Raw genomic sequence first — 14,490 nt, forward strand, 5'->3', positions numbered from 1 at the left:
GACAAACAAATGCGATCGGAAGGAGCTGAAAAGGACCTGCCGAGATTTCCCGAAATGCGGCATTAATGCATATTGACTAACCTTGAGAGTCCGATCCCATCCCATTCCATCGCAATGCCAAGTACCCGAAAAATACGTTACTTTGCTCAACTACCTACAGGTTGGGAAAATAGGAAAAGGACGATCGGACGGAAGGACTTAGGGGCACTTTCTGGGCTGTCTCAATGAAATAACGGACAAGTCCCTTGTCCGTTTGGGTATTTCCAGCGGCGAGATTGTATCTCCGAGATATGCCAATCCATTGTTTGTCCATATCCTCCGTCTTTTTTCGGATAGTGTGTCGAATTTTAAAATCTCTCTTCCCTCACACTCTGTTATGGAATTTTTTCAACAAGTTTCGACTTGTCCGCTCGGTACTCTCCTGGAATTTTACGTTTGGGATTTAGGGACTTCTACTTTTCTTGCGACAGAGTCGAGCAGGTAAAGAGAGGTTGTGAGGCATGGTACTCTCAGAGGGGGCGAAAGATCGAGAACCGACCGAGATCTATGCGACTGTCAAAAAATCCGTTAAAAACCTGCAGTGAATGAGCAACTCGAGTGGGTAATACCCAGCATTTGAATCACGTGGGAAACATATGAAATTTTAAAGTAAATGACTTAGTATGGTATGCTATGTTCCAAAAAATAAATACCATTAGTAAAATACTAAATAATTGTTAAATATACAACGATCTCTTTGTATTTATTGTAATTTTACCGATGTACTTCCTACATACCTTAATTTAGCAGTGTGCTGTTAAGGAAAACTTTTTTTGTAAGGCTGTGCCGATCTTAATTATTTAATTTTAAATAGTTTTTAATTTAGTTGTATACCAAATATTTTAGGATACATTTTATTCTTGCTAGTCTTTTAAGTTTAATTTTAATAGAGTCCTTAAATATTGATATTTTTCATCAAGTTTATGATCTTATTACTATAGTTATTATAAATTCAATGAATTCAATTCAATTAAATTCAACCTTATATGGCCCCTTTCAATATTACTATTATAAATAATTTTTTTTAGAAAAAATACACTTAAAAGATATACACACAATAAAAACATATTAACCTTATTTTTCGTAAAATCTATTTTTTATGCACAGACTCAAAAATTCATCATACCCTGCTTTCTCAAGGGTAAGGACATGCTCCTGATTCCGAGACCGCTTTCTCTTGGCTCTCTTTTGTCTCCCGCTCTCACTGTTTGTGCAACCACCTGCAGGCAGTCTGCCTTCCCATTGGCTGGGTCCATCGATCGAGAGAACCGCCGCTCTGTGCGAGAATTCTCCCCCGCCGAGAGAAACCAAAGAGAGCAAATCGTATATAAGGAGTCGGTCGTGCAGCAGGAAAACCAGAATACTACCAACTCTCAACCGAGTGCAACCAACTAAGATCCCAAGTTTTATTATAAATCTCAACAATCCTCAACACAATGTCGTTCATCACACGGGAATACAAGTTTGAGAGCAGCAAGGTGATGGAGCCGAAATCAGATCAGCACACGATGGCCATGCGGAGTCTGAGGAAACTGGTCAAACCCCTTCTGCGACTGGTGAAGAAGAAGCAGCTACTCCGGAAGACTCTGGCCGAGATCCAGAACCAAAATGCAGTCAACGCCTCGCTGGAGGACATGCGCAAAGATCCGGCGGCCAGTTGCGATAACATGGCCAACGAGGAGCTGGAGCAGCGACTGTACACCGATCTCCGCCAGTGCCCCACCAACGTGGCCATGATCGTGCAGCAGGGTCAGCAACAGAGCATCGTGCCCGTCCATCCGGAGCAGACCTTCATCCCGGTCCACTTCGCCCGCACCACCAGCGGCACCTTCTTCTGGACCTCAGCCGAGGGAGCTCGCCAGCACCACGAACAGCAGTTGCGCCAGCAGTTCGACCGTTGGGTTCAGGCCTAAACATCGCCAGGATGCACAGTTCCACTTCTCGATGCACCGGGAAAAACTCCAATTGGCAGCTTTAAGTGCAAGTGTCTCCGTCCATTGGTCGTCGGATGGATGCGGGTTCAGCTTCGCATGTTCGTAATCTCAGGGTGATATTAGGCATAGATTGGATTCTTTGGGCTCGCGTCCCAAGGGAAACACAACTCTAATTGATATTCAATTATCACAATCAAGCGTTACTATCGTTAACTCATTGTGATTTATCGTGTCTTATTAGCCTTAAGTTAGTCTTAGCCGAATCATTGTCTTCCATGTTTGTTTGTTAGGGTCTTCGTATAAGAATTAGGCTAAGAATCATTGTCTTCCATGTAAAACTTTAGCTATAAACACTAATATCATATAAGAAATAAATAAATCGAAAAAAGGAAATTCTAATGTCTCTTTATTCTGAAAACTGATATGAAATAATATGAATAAGGTTGGAAAAGAAAAATCCCAAATTGAATGACCATTGTAAGTATAGTTAAATTCGGCTACTCTGTACAATTCTGATTTGAAGAATGGATTTTAAATTGGACTCGCTATGCTGGTGAACACATTCCAATTAGTGACTGCATTCATTCCTGCTTGGAGACCATTTGAATCCAAAAATGCTGCTGGTAGGCAGTTGGAAATACTTCCGTAAGAACAATAAAGAATTTTATTTACATTTATATTTAGCCTGACCACAGGCTAATATAATATTCACCAAATATTATTTTTTGTCTTTCATACAATTTCTGCATCTGTTATCGTTAAAATATGATTTTTGTTTCAAATATACCTAATATATACCTTTGTAGTATATATGTATTTATTTATTTATTCTATTTATATTTCGAAAATATTGGTATAGTAAATATCATATCTTTTCATATCATATTATGGTTCACACGCTTCACACGCACCCCAACCACCTAGCGCGAGGTCTAATCCAGCTCAGCAGCCGTTCCCGTCTCCGGCGAAAGGACCTACCAACCCAGCGAATAAATTATTAGGGCCGTTTAAACATAGAACAGTTGGAAAAATAATACAACTGTTCAAAAAATACTTGTTATAGTTAAGATTTTTAAACTTATTGTTAGTTCTTATACAAGAAGATTCAATAAATAAAAGCAAAGTAAAATAAAAAAAAAATATTATGGTTAAAAAAAATTACTGTTTGTATCTACAAATATTAAAATACTACAAAGAATTCTTCAAGAACTAATTATAAGAAAACCATATCAAATAACCCAGTCTAAAATGAATAAAATAATTTTTAAAAATTTTGAATGTGCTACAAACGCGTGAATTCTCAAAATTCTTTAAATGAGTCAATGATAAATATTTATCACAATAATATCATATATAATATGTATGTATATACGGCTAACAAGCCACCGAACTGAAATAAAATAAAGATAAAGAATTATGTATTAAAGAATACATGTATTTTCAGTGTAAATAATTTTTTTTTATAAGAAAAATGCAACATAAGTCATATTACAACACTCGATCCACAATATTTTGTTTCACGATAGCCACAAGCTAATTATGCAGGCTTCATTCTGGCGCTTGAATTTCAGGAAACCTGACACTAACAACTAAACTTGAAACGCCACCAAAATAAAATCTTCAAGTGCTTATGGGGAATTATGCCTGTGGAATAGTTAAGCGAGCCACAAGCACGCTAGGTTCCTGGTTGGTCACCCCCCAAGTGGATGGGCCAGGATCCTATCCCACTCCATCTAATGCAACTGGATTGGAATACGAATGAATCCCAAATTACAAGTGCCAAGTATTTCAATAGGAGACGAAATTCGAATTTCAACAAGAGACGAAATTTTAATTTTCTTGGAGAGCCCGAACCAACACACAAGTGTGGGGACAGTGAAACCTGTCACAGAAAACCATATTTCCAAGTGGTGGTTCCATGCAACAAGAAATCCAAAAATATCTTAAATCCCTATAGCAGATTTAAGGGAAAGATAAAGAAACCTTTCATGCAATAAACGAAGAAATTCGAGTTTCATTACGCTCCAAATTCAAATTTTGCCAAGGACCAAAACAACCCCGAAGAACAAGTGTGAGGACAGTGAAGCCTGCCAGAGCAACTACGCTGCAGTGAGTGTGGAATCTTGAAAATCCCTGCACACCTTCGAGCGAATGTTCACTGTACTCGAAAGGACCACAGTCTACCTGTACTGATCAAAAATGAAATGTTGACGTGTAAATATTTCTCGTTTGCCGACAACATGTGTTTAACGAGGGTCTGTCACTTTTATCCTCCACTGTCAGCCTATTAACAATTAATAGCCAAAAACTAATCAAGGCATAAATTCGAGCCGAGTCCTCCGCAAACAAACCACTCAAATTACTAACCCGAACCCGATGGAAAAGGGATGATCGTTTATTTTTTCATTTCTTTCATTTTTTGGCTATTTGTTATGCTTGCCGGCATCGTCCTCCTATTGGCATTCGACTGAAATTATACTCTCCCACGACGAAAACGAAATCGAGGGAGAGATTTATTTAGGGCCTACGAAAATTGTGGCCTTACTTCGCACACGTGCAAGGGTCGCTCAAAAAAGGGACCCGAAACGATCCCGAACTACCTGCAGAGAGTTGAGGAATGCGTGACTCTCATATTTTGAGAGACCGAGAAACACCTGCGCGCTAGGACTCGTCCTGATTGGTTGACTTAGGGGTTGCTTTCGCAAGGATCGGGTATTTAAGCGGTGCGCAATTCCGAATAGGACATCACATTCAATCGCAACGTTGAACAGCCAAGATCAGTCGACCAAGCAAGCAAACTACTAACTAGCAAAAATGGCCTACGAAACTCTGATGAACACCACCATCTACACCACCACTCCTGTCTGCCAGAAGAAGACCTACACACCCGCCAAGGCCATGAAGAAGATCTTCAAGGTGGCCTGCAAAATCTTCAAGGCATCGGGCCACCAGCAACTGAAGAACCACTCCATGCCGAAGGAGCTCCCACTGCCCACTTCCGAGGAGGAGCTGCAGAACTCCCAGAACGAGCAATTGGAAGCCGAGCTCGTCCAACTGTAATCGAGGAAAATGGGAAATCCGAAAAAAAATACCACTTTCCAATCAGCTTTAAAGACTCCAACGGATTCGGTCTCTAAACATCATCCGCAACAGCTTTAACTCTCCACACTGTGCAAGTGGAGATTTTAAAATGAAATGCACAAATATCCAGCTTTAATCATTGTCTTCCATCTATGTTTAAGAGAGTATGAATAAATACATAATATTAATACCGAAACTTGTTTGCATTTCTGATTTCTTATTCGAACTTTCCCTTTGTCATTGTAATTTCCTCGAAGGTTTTTCCAAGAATCTGTAAGCCAAAAACCGTTCTTATCCCGTACCCCTGACCCTTCCACATTCACGGAACAGCGAGACCCTAAGAACCTTAACTCGAAAAACAAAACCTTTACCTGTTCCCTTTTGTTGGAAACCTGTTGTGGATTCGAAAAACTCGAAAAATCAAGCCGAGTGAGCCGGGGAAACCTGTTACCTCCAGGCGATTTCTGATTTTCGTTTTCAGCGCTCCTTCTTAGGGTTGGGCCCTGGACAAAATAAATCTCGAATTGCATCGGAACAGGTAGAGGGTCCCGGTCCCAGTCCCTCGGATGATAAACAAAAAAGGCAGGGGCCCTACGCTACGAGCAGAAACAAAGCCAATCCTATCTCAATAATAAATGCGAAAAGGCCGCACGGTTCGGTTCGATCTTTATGGCATTTCAAAGGGGGCATTCTCGTACATAAGATCGTGTGTGCGTTATGTAAATAGTTTTACATAAAGTCGATGCAGATTCCTTATTGAAAGCATACAACCAAGTACAGTTCGGGATAATGTTACAGGTTACAGGACCCGTTGGAGTTTTAAATGGGCAATGATATAATACAAAGATAATGATATGATGATATGATGATGATAATTTTATTAAAGAAACAAAAGTTTAATTGATATTAATAAATCTAAATAAATATTTGTGTTTGAAATCAAGATAATTACATAAATATTAAAATAATTTATAGATTTGGGCGTTGAATTTAATTTTATTAAACTCTTATTTTTTATTTTTGTGATTCAAACTCTGTTATGTGTAGGATTTTGTTTGAGTTGGGGTAAATCAAATAACAATATTTAAACCATTACTAAACATTACAATAAATTCGTTTATAAGATAGTCGCAAAAAATGTGTTGTCGTCGCTTTATTAAAAACAACAATATTTTATGATATGTATCATATATGCAAATATATATGACTAATTAATTAATATTCATTATTATTATTTATTTAAAGATTCTAAGACCACTTACTTAACAAACCATAGACATCATACTTCTTCAAAACAAAATATTTGTCTCTGAGGATTTCAGCTCTTTTGTGGCCCTAAGTAATAGAAAAAATGAAACCTCAAGTAAATTTATATTAGTGATTGCTACAAACACAATTTGATATCAATAGGGCCCAAACATCTAAACAGACCTCATCTGCAGTTTTATATTTCTTTAGGATCTTTTCAACCATTTAAACACGGGTTACAAATTCTCACAGGCTGTAAATATAAATGTAAGGCGAGCAATCACCACATCCCACAATAAATGAGTTATAATACGATACATTCACAAAAAATGAACCCCCATTCTACAATTAATTGAGGGGTCTGAACCAAAAAAGTGAGGACTAGAGATGTTCAAAAATGAAACCCTCTGTCGTGACACGAAAATATTTGGGAAGCCCGCTGCCCAAGTAACCAAAATACGAGGAGCTCCCCAACTGAACGTGAGAATTCTCAAGATCGTGCCTCAAAGGACTTTCTGCGATGCCATCCCTAATCAACCGAACCGAAAAACATAAGAATGAAAGTGCACGATTTGTGTAAATTTGGCTTAGATTGTAGCTGGTTTTCGGTTACAGGATCGACATATTTCTGATGAACTGGCAAAACAAACCCAGTCGAAATCCAAAACAATAACTGGGTCTCCGAGAGAAGGCCGGCAATGTGCTGTTCCCACGCCAAGGATTCGTTTGGAACCCGGGGATAATTGTCTTGAAAGGAGGAATGGGCCCGAGATTCCCACGCTTCGCACAAGATCTCGAATCTCAGGTCCTGCAGGACCTACCTGCTGCCACTGACTAACGTGTGAAATTTCGGATCCTTGCACCTGCCTGCCTTCCGAGCGACGTGATTGGCTGAGATGCTGTAGCATCGCTCCTGTCTCCCAAGAAAGTATAAATAGCGCCTCTAATCTTAGTGACAGCATCACACAGCATCCGAACGTCGAAGCGAGAACATCCCAGCACGCATTCTACGCACTCACCACCAGAAAATATCTGAACGAAATTCATCTAATGTCGGCCATCAGCAAGCAGAAGACCCTCAACACCATGTACAAATCGAAAGTCTCGCCTTCGCGTCGCCTGAAGAATCTGCTGAAGCCGCTGCTCGGTCAATTCTTCAACATGAAGAAGGAGCAGCCCAAGAGGAGCTCCTACATCGCCTCCGAGGAGAAGGAGGCCGAGTTCGAGTGGCTCAGCAACGATATGGACAACATGGCCAACGAGCATCTGGAGCATCGCCTCATCGAGGAAATCCGCCAGTGCGCCAAGGAAGATGCCGTCATCGTTTACAATGAGAACGGATCCGGGGAGCTGCACACCATCGACCAGGAGGATTACTATGTACCAGTGCATTTTGCCCGCACCAATGCCGGCACCTTCTTCTGGACATCGGTGCAACCCAAAGCCTGCGAACCCTATGCCATCGAATGGAACTTCCTGGACCGTTGGGCTCAAGCTTGAACGAAGTAATCGCCTGGAGCTGCAACTTCAACCTTGAACGAAAAATGGGTTTTTTCAACTTTCGATTGGGATAACTTCAACTGGACTGGAGCTCGGTTCTCCAGCGGGATGGGTACTCCAGAGTTTGGGCACTTCGACTTTGGGATCATCGATCTTGGGCAGCGCTTTGCGGAATTTCTAACACACTGGAAAATCCCAAAAAGCGATTGGGCATCCACAGAATATTGTGGCGGGAGATATTCCAGCAATTGCTCCTTTTTGCAGTGCAAAAATGGATTTCAATTGTTTGGATTTTCAAAATACATTTGTAAACAAAAACTAAAAATATACATTGAAAACATATTTGAATTTCTTATCATTTGCGATGCATGGCATTCTCAACATGTGGGCCAGTTTTGGGTAAAGATGCGAAAGGTCCTGTCTGCAGATCCTTCAAAGATGTGGGACATTCCCACGGCACCAAACCATGTGTTGGGTTTTTGTTTACTGTTACCCAAAGATCTGGCTGAGATTTCGGAAAATGTGTGGAAAGCGGTGAGGAAAACTACCATCAGCTCAACATATGAGCGTTTAGATAAGAAGACAATGGTCTCGGTTCAAATATTTTAAACAAACTTCAGATACGGGAACAATAAAATAAACTGTTATGTTCAGATAGCAGCAGCAAATGAAAGTCTTTAAAAATTGTCTTATTTTTCGTATATTTTCAAGATAACCCTGATTTATTTAATTAAGTTAATATTGAATTAAGGATATATCAAGCAAGAACGTTTAAATGTAAAAAATGTAATAAAATATGGGTTTTTAAGACATTTTAATATCTAAAAATATCAATAACAGATGTTTCTAATATTATAAAATAATATTATTTTATCATTCAAGCACTTATATTGCCATTATAATGACACTTGCGAACATTATTTTCAATTTAAATTAGATTATACATATATGGCTTATAAAACCGAAATAAGTTAAATTAAAATAAGTTAAATAATACTTCAAAATGGAAACGACCAATTGATTTGATTATTTCAATGCAGGCTTTGGAGGTCCTTTATCTCGTTTTAATCATACTGATATGTAAATCAAACTTATTTGTTTTTGAATTACCTTGAAGATAAACATCCATCCTAGATTTTGGATAGCATTTTAAAAATTGGCTAATCAAGAACACAAGCTGGATTTTTTGTTAGTCTTCCCATGAAGAGCTGATTTATTTCAACAAAGGAAAAACTAATTTTCTTACAAGCTAGATTGCACTTAACGGTATTGGAAGACATACGCGATGATGTTGCTTTTCTTATCAATAACAATATCTGATGATTCAAACATAACAGTGGCTTAACAACTAAATCTCAACTTTGAAGGGGTTAACAATCACAGTAAACGTTCCAGGAACGTGAAACCAACAACAAATGGATTAATAACAATATTAGTTAACAACAAATTAGCTAATATATTGCACATGACGTTGTGGGGGTGTTGACCTTGGGGAAAACGCACTCGAATCGGAGTCTTCAGTTCGAGTTCTTGTGTCCCGCCAAGTCACCATTGCACTTTCCTCCAGCCCGGTCCTGTTTGGTCCTCCATCTCCATGATTGCCATGTCCTTGTCCATGCCATTCTCGTTCTTCCACTTGAGTGGTGGGTGGATTGGTGGGCGTTGGAAAATGGGAGAGCCAAGCGGTCTTTAAAGCTTCGGTACCATCCAAAGTTACGTAGAATTACGTAGAGGGTGCGCTTGGAGCGCGTTTAAAGCTGCAAAAACCACCTCGAGCGCCACCCCCTCATCCCATTTAATTTTTTTGGGAGAGAGTGGGTGGGTGTTTCACGAGATGAGGCGATGTGATCGTTAACGGTTTACATTGAGCACTGACTCGGCAATCGGCGGATCGCCGGATTTTATACAACTCGCGGACGGACGACGTTGACGCCGCTGCCGCGTAAATAGAGATAAACAAAGAGCACTTACACAAACTCACACCAACTCGCGCTCACTCACACACTCGCATACACACACAGCCGTTTGCCTGACTCTCTTGGGTTGCGTCTGTGTGTTCGCCCTTCGTTATCAACCATTTATTGTTGGCCCTTTTTGGTTATCTGCAGTCGACGGGCTACTACCCATTTTTATGTTTATCACTTTTTACCCTCCCCTCGCACGATCTTCTGTTTACTTCAGGTCATTCGATTCGGATGCACTCGGAGAAATGGTTTTCGTCCTCCGTACCTTGCTTGAAATAGGAAAGATACTTCTGGAAAAAATTGGCAAAATAGTATCTAAAGAGGATGATTGGAAAATGAAAGAAAAAACTTGGTAAAACATGGCCTTGAACTGTAAATTAATTTGTAGACTAATGTATCTTGAACGTCAGCCTTCTAGGATAATTACGCCAGAAAAGTAGGTTACATTTTGTATTTTATGTATAGTACAACTGAATAGCTCCTTTGATTTTCAGTAAACATTTAAATCAAAGCATTTGATTAGCAAAAATTATAAATTATAATACTCGAATTGGATTCATCGTTCCAATAAAATATCCCTCAATACTTATGATATTCTTTTCGATAATTTTATTTAATTCTTATACTTATAATAATTATTTTTTGTATTTAGGTGATGAGTATGTTTCTAGAGCTGCATCTTTGTAAAAAGCTATTTACATTTGAAACACTCAGTTATTTCTCAGACTGTACTGCACGTTGGAAACTCTTATGACTGCCGTTTCCCTTCTGCTCTTGGTGTGATTTGTTTTCGTTTAATCTTCTTCCACACGCACGTTCGGCAGCATCTCTAGGGTCCGGGTCCGGTCTGCCGCACCTCTCACTCCAAAATCACTCACTCCAAGAACCCAAGACCGTCCCTTCTGCTGACTCGTTTTTAACGATCTCGCAGACCCCAAAAAACAAGAAGGGTCCCCCCTCCAACCCCACCAGTGGAGCTTATGTGCATTCCGAGTGCAAGGCACAGGCACTTACTCACCAGTGTGTGGACACAACAGATCCAGATACATACGATGCATATAGAAATTGTATGCCTGTGTAGATATGCAAGAACTCGTACGCCCCTCTACAAATGCAGTTTAATGACCGTTCATGACCAACTCAATCAGATGCGGGACTATTTACTATTTACGCATGGCAAAAATCAGGGGAAACTGTTCTACGACGAATATCGCCAACACCCTGGAATGGGGGACCTCTCAAAAAACAAATTTGGTAATATAGAATACATATATACAGAGAGCAGATCTAACTATTATTATAAATAACAAAATGTTGGGGTAACAGCATTATGCTGGTTAAGTTTATGTTTCTGTGTCCTCATTTGAAGATTGCATAAAATTAGGCATTCTAAATACATTCTATAGACCGAATATCTACCATCTTTGCCTAATTAGCACCTCCTACATTCTTTGAAATGGATAGTGGAGATAGTGTAAAACTATAAATAATCAATATCTGCATTATACATAGAAAACTGAAAGAGTATCTCATATCTGCAACCCATTTTGAATAAATCTTTCCGCTGTTACTGTTTACTCTGGGTCTTATCAATAAATACCTCGACAATTACCAAGCAGGTAGGAGGATGGCTAGAATTGCTTCCCCTAATCATTTCCTTTTCGCCGTGACTCCTTTCGAGAACCCTCCTCCTTATAAAATCATGGGAACGTACGTTATGCGTGCGCTCCTCACGCGCAGGACACGTACGGAAGAAACCGTGGGAATCGAAACCGAAAATGCACCTAAACAAAAATAAATGCACCAGACCCTAGAAGAGGGTAACAATAGACAGGTCCCTCCGCACCCGGGCCATTTCGAATGGAATTAGAAAAGGTTGCCCAGGTGGAGTTGGGGGTCGATTTTAATGGGTCCCGAAGAATGAAAGCAATCAGATGTAAATCAAGCAGCCAAGTTAGCAGTCAAGTCATGGTAAATGGGCAACCCCTCGGTAAAAGTGGAGAATTGTGAAAAAAGGAATCATCCCCGGGGCATTTACAAAATATAACCGACAACAATTACGATTTTTTCAATTGTATAAGAAATAGTTGTAGAGTGCAAGTGGCCACAGAAATAAAATAATAATAGAATAGAGAACAAAATCAAATTAAAAATGCTCCTGATCTGATCCCTTCTTAGCTCAAATATAAAATCTTACAAGTTCTTTATTCTTCCACTTATGTAATAAGTAAATTAGTATGATGAACTTTTGTTAGTCTTATTTTAAAGGAATTAGTATAACATTTTTCATTCAAGTCGAAAGTTATACTTTATATTTCCACACAAAAAAACCTGAATAATTTGTTTCCCTAAAAGTACTAATGATGTATCTTTCAGATTCGCGTAGTCCTAATGCCATTGTATCTGGTTCTTGTGGCAGCCGTAAAGACATCGGTTGTTGCCCAGACAACGCCCTCAAATGCAAAAGTCAACGCTGCGTTTCAGATTTTTCACGGCGACATCGACAAGTACGAGTTGTGTGTGAAGTTAATACGAGTTTGCCGCAAAGTATGGGACCAAGCTCCCGATTACAGCGATTCCGAGGAGAAGACTCCAGATGAAAACGAGGTGAATGGCGAGGATATGGCTGAGTACAAGAGGGGGGATTGCATACCGACTGGGCTGTCGAAGGACGGTGAACGATTGTTTTGGAAAATTGTCGCCAAATGGCAGAAGGAAATCGACGACAGGTTCCTGATCCAAAATCTCTTCGTGGTGATTATGACGACAGAGAATGGACGGAATACCAAGTTAACGTTTGGAAAATGGAACGGCTGGTGCAATAGGACCGATAATTATGATGAAATAACAGAAGTGGCCAATGATTCAAATGAATTTGTCAGCGATTTAAAGAAAAGGCAAAATGCCTTAGAAAATTGCAATATAGATGCCACATTTGGTAGGTGGATTTTCAACGAGATTAGAAGCACACGACAGTTAGACAAAGATATTAACATAATTTCGGACTTTATGTCAAAATTCGATAAGAATGCCAAGAGCAAGTGCTGTCCCTATGAATTAATCAGAGATCGTTTGGAAATCATAAACGATGGAATTGACTTTCTGGAAGAACTGCAGGGCATAGAATCATCTTTAGTGACAAATTATACAGATGTTAATACCGATCTTTTCCATCTGAAAGAAAGAGTGGAGAACTTTTCTAATCTCATTCAAAGTGAAGGTGGTAACTATTCGACTGGAAAATGTTGCCCCAACATTTTGAGCGAACTGGAGACTTTTCGAAATGATTTTGCAGACAATCTTAAATTCGAAGGCACAACGACACTGAAACTTGACCACCAGCCATATATTCAAAAAGAAAAGAGCTTGCGAGAAATGATTTTGAGTTATGTTGGGGATATTGATCTACTAGAAACATCTCTCATGAACCAAACTAAAAAAAGTACTTATTGTGAAGGCGAACAAACACAAATTAAGAATTTAGAACAAATAATAAATGACATAAGACCCGAAAAGTTCCTAGGCGAATTATTAAAACAAATAGAGCCATTAAATGAAAATCTAGCTGAAGCCAATAAAACTATTTCAGATGCAGAAAAGCTGCTCAATTTGGAAAAGGAAAATCTGCAGAAATTAAATTCCTTGTACGGAGAAGAATGGCATCAAAAAAACATATTAAAGGATCTCGAATCGAAAGTAAGCCAATTGGAATATAAAATCAATAACTTGAGCTTGTTGGAAGACGTAAATTGGCCAAAGCTTAGAAAATCCGTGGACGATGTTAATAAAATGTTCGAAAACAGTCCATCATTCTTCGCTAATATAACTGTTATTTCCATGAAAAATGGCATGAAGTTCAAAGGTCAATCAACCTCAGATTTCGCTATCAACCTAAAGAAAAAAAGTGAAGTAAGATTTTGTACAAATGAGTCTATTAAACTAAATGACTACTTGGAAAAAATTGAAAAGGATAAAAATAAAATTGTCGCTTATTATAATCAGCAAGAAAATGTTGTCAGAGCGCATTTTAACGAACTTTTAGACAAGGAAAAAGAACTGAAATATCATAGCCCGAAAAGCTTAACCTTGAAAAAAAGTGACATGACTTATAAAGTTGATCCATCTGTTTCAAGCACGAGCTCATTACAACTAGATATTAATCAATTGGAAAAAGATATAGACAACTTAACAGAGAATGGGATCGAAAAATTTGAGAGGCAACTGCAATATACCCGATTAAAATTCGAAATGGACAAGCAACAAATTGATCGCAAACTCGAAGAACAGCTAAGAAATATTAATCTTTTCAGAGAGGAGATGAAAAGGGAAGAAAATCTAATCGCAGAACGTTTAGCTAAATTAGACACGCCGAAGGAATATGACGAAAAACTAAGTAAGCTTGAGGCTGAAGCCATGGATTTTCCAAAACAAATAGCGAATTCCGAAAAAACACTTTTGGACCAAATCGCTTCGCTACAACAGCAAATAAAAACCCTGGAAAAGGAGGCGGAGAATACTGAACATAGAGCCGATCTATGCGATGCTGAATGTGATTTTGGTGATCTAGATTCTATTGATGAATTGATGAATAGAGTTCAGGCTGTCAAAAATAAATTAAATAATTGAAATTCAAAGATAGTCATGATGCTTTAAAGCCAATATAGTAATAATACCATATAATATTAATATATACTAAGCATTAATTTAAGTACTTGCTTAATGAC

The 14,490-nt window shown here is 38.9% G+C and overlaps 4 protein-coding genes and 1 long non-coding RNA gene across 7 annotated transcripts, besides 1 other annotated feature; 4 read left to right on the top strand and 1 right to left on the bottom strand.

The window, feature by feature from the left end:
• The first annotated feature begins 1,392 nt into the window (after positions 1-1,392).
• Tom (Twin of m4) lies at positions 1,393-2,355 on the top strand. Its single transcript, NM_079349.3, has one exon. It carries the CDS (start codon positions 1,476-1,478, stop codon positions 1,950-1,952), a length of 477 nt encoding a protein of 158 aa, NP_524073.2. The 5' UTR covers positions 1,393-1,475; the 3' UTR covers positions 1,953-2,355.
• Positions 2,356-2,868: 513 nt separating this feature from the next.
• Positions 2,869-3,113: a mobile genetic element.
• Positions 3,114-4,715: 1,602 nt separating this feature from the next.
• Positions 4,716-5,247, top strand: Brd (Bearded). Its single transcript, NM_057541.5, has one exon. It carries the CDS (start codon positions 4,788-4,790, stop codon positions 5,031-5,033), a length of 246 nt encoding a protein of 81 aa, NP_476889.1. The 5' UTR covers positions 4,716-4,787; the 3' UTR covers positions 5,034-5,247.
• A 1,649-nt stretch (positions 5,248-6,896) lies between these two features.
• Positions 6,897-8,089, top strand: Ocho. Of its 2 annotated transcripts, none has more exons than NM_080514.2 (1): positions 6,897-8,089. In NM_080514.2, exon 1 carries the CDS (start codon positions 7,353-7,355, stop codon positions 7,800-7,802), a length of 450 nt encoding a protein of 149 aa, NP_536775.2. In that variant the 5' UTR covers positions 6,897-7,352; the 3' UTR covers positions 7,803-8,089. The 2 variants fall into 2 exon arrangements, with proteins under 2 accessions (NP_536775.2, NP_001246759.1); NM_001259830.1 differs by having other exon boundaries at positions 7,232-8,089.
• A 585-nt stretch (positions 8,090-8,674) lies between these two features.
• Positions 8,675-9,680, bottom strand: lncRNA:marge (long non-coding RNA:marge). Of its 2 annotated transcripts, NR_048275.2 has the most exons (2): positions 9,530-9,680; positions 8,675-9,437 (listed from the first exon to the last, which is right to left on the bottom strand). It is a non-coding gene; the product is annotated as a long non-coding RNA:marge (long non-coding RNA). The 2 variants fall into 2 exon arrangements; NR_048276.2 differs by having other exon boundaries at positions 8,994-9,680.
• Positions 9,681-11,668: 1,988 nt separating this feature from the next.
• CG3349 (uncharacterized protein) lies at positions 11,669-14,481 on the top strand. The gene is made up of 2 exons (NM_140473.3): positions 11,669-11,737; positions 12,143-14,481. Exons 1-2 carry the CDS (start codon positions 11,687-11,689, stop codon positions 14,390-14,392), a joined length of 2,301 nt encoding a protein of 766 aa, NP_648730.2. The 5' UTR covers positions 11,669-11,686; the 3' UTR covers positions 14,393-14,481.
• The last annotated feature ends 9 nt before the right edge of the window (positions 14,482-14,490 follow it).

The sequence above is a fragment of the Drosophila melanogaster genome, chromosome 3L (assembly GCF_000001215.4).
Source record: "Drosophila melanogaster chromosome 3L".
NCBI lineage: Eukaryota > Metazoa > Arthropoda > Insecta > Diptera > Drosophilidae > Drosophila > Drosophila melanogaster.